Genomic DNA, 6,741 nt, shown 5'->3' with positions numbered 1-6,741 from the left:
CGAAAGGAATTCTGGACTACGTTCACAGTGATGTGTGGGGACCTACCAAAGTAGCTTCTTTGGGAGGTATGCACTATTTTGTTACTTTTGTTGATGATTATTCAAGAAAAGTATGGGTGTATCTAATGAAAAGAAAAAGTGAAGTTTTGGATGCATTTCTGAAATGGAAGAAGATGGTGGAGACTCAGACTGGTCGAAAGGTCAAACGACTTCGATCAGATAATGGTATTGAGTACAAAAACGATCCATTTCTACAAGTATGCCAAGATGAGGGCATTGTGCGACACTTCACTGTTCGGGATACACCACAGCAAAATGGAGTGGCAGAACGAATGAATCGAACTATACTGGAGAAAGTTCGATGTATGTTGTCCAATGCTGGATTGGGCAAAGAATTTTGGGCTGAGGCAGTTACATATGCGTGCCATCTAATTAACCGTTTGCCATCAGCTGCAATAAATGGAAAAACTCCCATGGAGATGTGGACTGGTAAATCTGCTACTGATTATGATTCTTTGCATGTATTTGGTTCCACTGCATATTATCATGTAAAAGAATCTAAGTTAGACCCAAGAGCAAAGAAAGCATTATTCTTGGGTATAACTGATGGAGTAAAAGGATATCGTCTCTGGTGTCCTGATACAAGGAAGATTGTTTTCAGTAGAGATGTGACTTTTGATGAATCAACCATGTTGAAGTACAAGGATTCACAAAAGGATGACAAAACCAGTAGTACTTTGCAGCAGGTGGAGCTTGAAAAGGTTAACGATGATCCAGCTAATATTGAAGGGACAAATGATGAAGAGGTTCCTACCCAAGAACCTCTACAGAAACAAGATTCAATTGCATATAGAAGGCCAAGAAGAGAGATTCGTAAGCCTGCTCGCTTTGATGATATAGTGGCCTATGCACTTTCAATTACAGATGATGATGTTCCTTCTACTTACACAGAAGTAATAAGTAACCCTGATGGTGTAAAGTGGAAGCAAGCAATGAATGAAGAAATGCAGTCTCTTCATAAAAATAAAGACCTGGGAGTTGGTGACACTACCCAAGGGAAAGAAGGCAATTGGATGCAAATGGGTATATGCAAAGAAGGAAGGATTTCCTGATAAAAATAAAATTCGATACAAGGCTAGATTAGTAGCAAAGGGTTACGCTCAGAAAGAAGGAATAGACTACAATGAAGTGTTTTCTCCAGTTGTGAAGCATTCGTCTATTCGGATTTTGCTAGCCTTGGTTGCGCAATATGATCTTGAACTAGTTCAGCTTGATGTGAAGACCGCGTTTTTACACGGTGATTTGGAAGAGGAAATCTATATGACTCAGCCAGATGGATTCAAGGTTGCTGGAAAAGAAAATTGGGTTTGCAAACTGACAAAGTCGCTTTATGGATTGAAGCAATCTCCGAGGCAGTGGTACAAGTGATTTGATCAGTTCATGAAAGGGCAAAGGTACACAAGAAGTAAATTTGATCATTGCGTGTATTTTCAGAAGCTACAAGAAGGAACTTTCATATACTTGCTCTTATATGTTGATGATATGCTAATAGCATCTAAGAGCAAAGTTGATATTGAAAGATTGAAGACTCAACTCAATCTCGAGTTGGAGATGAAAGATCTAGGAGAAGCTAAAAAGATTCTCGGCATGGAAATATGGAGAGATAGAGCTCATGATAGAGTTAGCTTGTCTCAGAAGCAGTATTTGAAAAAAGTACTACAGTAGTTTGGCATGAACGAGCAAACAAAACCTATAAGTACCCCGTTGGCTTCTCATTTCAAGCTTTCTGTACAACTATCTCCTTCGACGAATACGGAACGAGAATACATGTTGCAAGTTCCGTATTCTAATGCAGTGGGTAGCTTGATGTATGCAATGGTGTGTACAAGACCCGACATTTCACAGACAGTTAGTATAGTGAGCAGGTATATGCATAATCCTGGAAAAGGACATTGGCAAGCTGTGAAATGGATTCTACGGTATATTCAGAAGACCGTGGATGTTGGATTACTGTTCAAGCAGGATAATACACTTGGTAAAGGTGTTATTGGGTACGTTGATTCTGACTATGCCGGTGATTTGGACAAGCGAAGATCAACCATCGGTTATGTGTTTACACTTGCTGGAGGACCAATAAGTTGGAAGTCTACACTACAGTCTATAGTTGCATTGTCAACCACAGAAGCCGAGTACATGGCTGTAACAGAGGCTGTAAAGGAGGCTATTTGGTTACAAGGTATGGCTAAAACCTTGGGGTTGGTTCAGGAGCATATTAACGTGTATTGTGATAGTCAAAGTGCTATTCATTTAGCAAAGAATCAAGTCTATCATGCACGTACAAAACATATCGACGTACGATTCCATTTTGTGCGGGAAATTATTGAAGAGGGGAAAATTTGTCTTCAGAAGATCAAGACTACAGATAATCCCGCAGATATGATGACCAAGGTGGTAACAGCAACCAAGTTCGAACATTGTTTGAACTTGATTAATATCCTGCAAGTTTAACAGTTGAAGAAGGCACTATCAAGTATTGTTGTCAAAAGCAGAAAGAATTGTGTGAAGATAAGATTATCGTAATCAAATCTTCAAGGTGGAGATTATTGGAACCCACCATTGTTTGAAAAGTCAAATGGGGTGGGCACCGAAAGTAGAAAGTAATATTGGTTGGCAAGTTGGGTTAAAAGTTGGCATGGGATAATTGCAATTTTGGTCCCTAATTGTAAAGGGACATTGCAAGTTGATCCTTGAACCTCAACTATAAATAGGCCTAACCATTGCTTACTTTCTTCTTCCCATAATTGCCATTCTCTACTTAAGGCATTATTCTCTCTCTATTTGTAAATTTCACTTGTAATTTTTGGAGTGAAATATATTTGGTAGTGCCCGAGGACGTAGGCAAAATTTGCTGAACCTCGTTAAAATTCTGGTGTTCTTTATTATTTGTTTTGCATATTTTGTGAATGTGATTGTAGTGATTTATTGTGCTATTAAATTACGATAGAGGGATATTCTGGCTAGGAAAGACTTGGTATTTAAGTAATCTTCGTGATCTACCTCTCTTTCCTGGGAATTGAACTTAGTGTGATTTTTCAGTACAATAATTTTACTCTTTCACACGCTTCCGCGCAACAATTTTATTTTGACATTTTTTATTTTTTTAACTTTAACTTGAACAATTTCACCTTGATTCAGTTCGACTCAACTTGTTGCGAAAAAATTAAACCGAATTAGGATGATAAAACAAGGTTCGTAAAGTCAACTAACTTGAAATTTTATTCACCTAATTCAATTAAACACTCACCCCTCTTCACTTAGCCAGGGACTTTGTTTGCCTATGGAATCACCATCAAATCCAATCGGAACCCTCCCAGTTACATTCGTTGCTTCCCAGTACACATCATAGAAATCTTGCCGCCAACGATCTACAGAATGGTTGATCTCATCTTAGTGAGGTCTAGTCATATCCTGTTACATTTTTGCAAGATATCCCATGACTCTACCACCAATCCTATATAAGTAAGGGAACTATTCATTGAGGTCCACGACCGGCTCATTATTAAGTCCACCACCAATACAAGATCCCTTCCTCTTCTTCACCAAAAGAGATCTTCCTACTTTAATGTCAGAGATAGCCATGGAGGCTCTTTTCGTATTTTTCAAATTTCTTACTGACTCTCGACACTTCGATGTGAATCACCTATCTCATCTATAATATGAATGTATGCCAAAAGTCCAGCTTTGACATATTCCTTGATTCATATAAATTGTTAATTTAACAAGCAAAAGACCAAAAAAACAAAAGAAAAAATGTAATCCGTTATTCTTTTATATATGTTCATTTTTTCTTTTAAAAATATGGTGGTGTCACTGTGTGGAGAACCACTACTCCAAAAATAAAGGAGTTCTCAAAAGCAAGAAATAGAAAGTAGTATGTGTAGGGTACGCGGTGGATCCACTGACTCCAATTATTGGATACTTCCGACTGCTTTCCTCCAATATTATAGGCAATTCCACCATGTGCATATTAACCTATTCGTAAGTGCCTTAATTAAATTAAAAGGCCTTTCTTTCTTTCTTTATTATACACATGAAAGAGTTGAACTGAGTCATACGTATAAAATAATGAAATTGTGGTAAATATTGCAAGGCACAATGAGATTGGGATGTGTGGGCTTGTCTTGCTTTGTGTTTGATCTGGGGATGATAGCTGTTTGTTCTTGTCCTGTTCTAAGTTAGATGTGAAGGATGTTGGGTTTCATTTCGATTTTATGTACCTCTAACCTTAAAAAGTAACACTGCCATTAAACCAAAATGGGTCCTATATTTTCTATTCTTATAAACAAATCGTAATTAGAGTGTGGAAGCTCCCTTCGACCTTTTAAGAAGTTTCTCTTTTCAGACTAGCGTGTTTGAAGTCATGTATAAAATTGTGTTGCTTTGCTGTGTGTTTTGCTAAATATAGCTTCTATTCCCTTTATATTGTCTTATGTGTCTCTATTCTCTTTGTTTTGTTGCAAATTTCATTATTTCTCAGTTGCCTGAAAATTTGCTGCATAATTTGTTATCTCCACTTCTCCGTAGCTATGGATTGGAGTATGATAGGGGCTGCACAAACAGGAAACATTGATGTCTTGTACGAGCTAATTCTGAAAGATCCATATGTTTTGGAGCGTATTGATCATGTTCCTTTTCTTGACACTCCATTGCATGAAGCAGCCAGTGCTGGGCATGTTGATTTTATGATGGAGATGATCAACTTAAAGCCATCGTTTGCAAGAAAGTTAAATCAAGCTGGGTTTAGCCCCATGCACTTGGCTCTGCAAAATAACAGAACTCAAGCTGTGCTTCGACTCCTCAAGTTTGATGAAGGCCTTGTTCGTGTTAAAGGAAGGGGAGGCTTGACCCCTCTGCATCATGTGGCTCAAACTGGAGATGTTGATCTTTTGATCAAGTTCCTTGAGGTTTGCCCCGAGGCTGTTGAAGATGTGACTGTTCGAGACGAGACGGTTTTCCATCTTGCAGTAAAAAACGACATGTTTGAAGCATTTCAAGTCTTGGTGGGGTGGCTTATAAGGAGCCGCCACGAAGCTGCCCAACGTTGGGAGAAAGAACTACTTAATTGCGCAGACATTGATGGCAACACAGTTCTACACATTGCAGCTATCAAAAACTCACCTCAGGTATGCTAATTTTGCTAGTTAGCTCAATTATTGATGTATATACGTATATGATAAAAGGGTTATTTACATGAATTTTCTAATTAACAGGTGGTGAAAGTATTGCTGGGACACTTGCGCCGAGACCATATCAATGCCAAAAATTTGAAGGGATCCACTGCTCTAGATATCCAACCAGACTGTCCATTGGATGAAAGGCAAGTGGATAATTATAAGGGCTCGGTTAAAGATTTGATAAGAAAAGCAGGAGGTTTGAGTGGTTCCGAGCTTCCCAATAAGTCCATCTCTTCAATCCACATCAAATTATTAAGGCCGAAGTTGTCATGTTTTCAAAAATTTGCAACAATGGCAGGTCGAGGAAGAAAGGGTATCCCGCTTGAGATGCGTAATACATTTCTAGTAGTGACAGTGCTAATTATAACAGCCACTTACGCTGCCTCTTTAAGCCCTCCAAAGAAAGCTGATAACAGTTCATCCATGAAATACCATATCAAGTATTATGCATCTTTAGAATCAACCGACAGCACTGCACCCCTACCAGGTCCTCCCCCACCACCGGCCGATGATCAGATTAATTGGTCAGATTTAATAGACGTATCATCCATGTTTTGGTTATACAACACATTAACATTTTGGGCAGCAATCGGGTTAACAGCATATCTCCTACCAAGTCGTTCAATCAGCTTGTTTCTTCTCATAACCCTTTCCTTGTTTGGGACCTGTTACATGCTTTTAGTTGCTGTTTCCACATGGTCATGGAAACTTCAATATTTGGTTTCTCTTCAAACTACTATACCCTTGTCCTATCGTGCTCTCTGCATAATAAATTACTGCTTGTCAACATCCCTAGCTTTGCTAGTATCATACCGGATAGCCCGTTATGTTTTCCATAGGTTTGTGCCTAAAACAAAGATGTTCGTCCTCGTACAAATCGTTTCCTTTATCATCTTTGCTTTTATTCTTGTCCCAGCTATCCTTAATACCGAAACCATATTGAAGTACTCCGACTTCTTTTGAGTGATCTTCGTTGAATTCTTAATCGTTTCAGCTGGTTAACAAGGCCTTGTAGTCTCTTGAATGTGATTTGTATGATGTGTGAGTGACAATTTGTTTGTTTGTATAGTGGGAAAGCAGTGATTCAGTGAGGAGCATAGGTGGCGTTGCATGCTTTTATCGCATTATTCATTGTAATGATAAAATTGAGTGTGGGAGTTAATGTGTTGCTTATGCCTGTGGCAAAGTATTAGTTGGTTATTCTTCCTCTTTATGAAGTTTCCTACAATCCCAAAGTGGAATCCTTTTGTCTCTAATTTTTAAATTTTAAAGAATAAGTTATTTAATTAAATAAAATGTAAAAATGTTTATTATAATTATGTCCATGACTTAGATATTGTAATATAAGTAAACTTTATTAAAAATATTGATACCTTGTGAAATTAATTAAAAATTCGATTAAGTCAAGTGCACTTATCAATTAATAGTATAATTACGGTGAACAAAGATATCATTCTAACAAAGAATTACCAGCAATTACTGTCTTTCTATTATTTAACCGATAAAT

The 6,741-nt window shown here is 37.9% G+C and overlaps 1 protein-coding gene across 1 annotated transcript; it reads left to right on the top strand.

Moving 5' to 3' along the window:
- The first annotated feature begins 4,215 nt into the window (after nucleotides 1–4,215).
- On the top strand, nucleotides 4,216–6,475 carry LOC107897795 (ankyrin repeat-containing protein BDA1). Its single transcript, XM_016823364.2, has 2 exons — nucleotides 4,216–5,183; nucleotides 5,271–6,475. The coding sequence occupies exons 1-2, from the start codon at nucleotides 4,587–4,589 to the stop codon at nucleotides 6,195–6,197; spliced, it is 1,524 nt and encodes a 507-aa protein (XP_016678853.2). The 5' UTR covers nucleotides 4,216–4,586; the 3' UTR covers nucleotides 6,198–6,475.
- The last annotated feature ends 266 nt before the right edge of the window (nucleotides 6,476–6,741 follow it).

This window comes from Gossypium hirsutum, chromosome A10 (assembly GCF_007990345.1).
Source record: "Gossypium hirsutum isolate 1008001.06 chromosome A10, Gossypium_hirsutum_v2.1, whole genome shotgun sequence".
In the NCBI taxonomy this organism is placed as follows: domain Eukaryota; kingdom Viridiplantae; phylum Streptophyta; class Magnoliopsida; order Malvales; family Malvaceae; genus Gossypium; species Gossypium hirsutum.
Note: the sequence above shows the minus strand (reverse complement) of the source record. Positions and strands in the feature narration are given on the sequence as shown.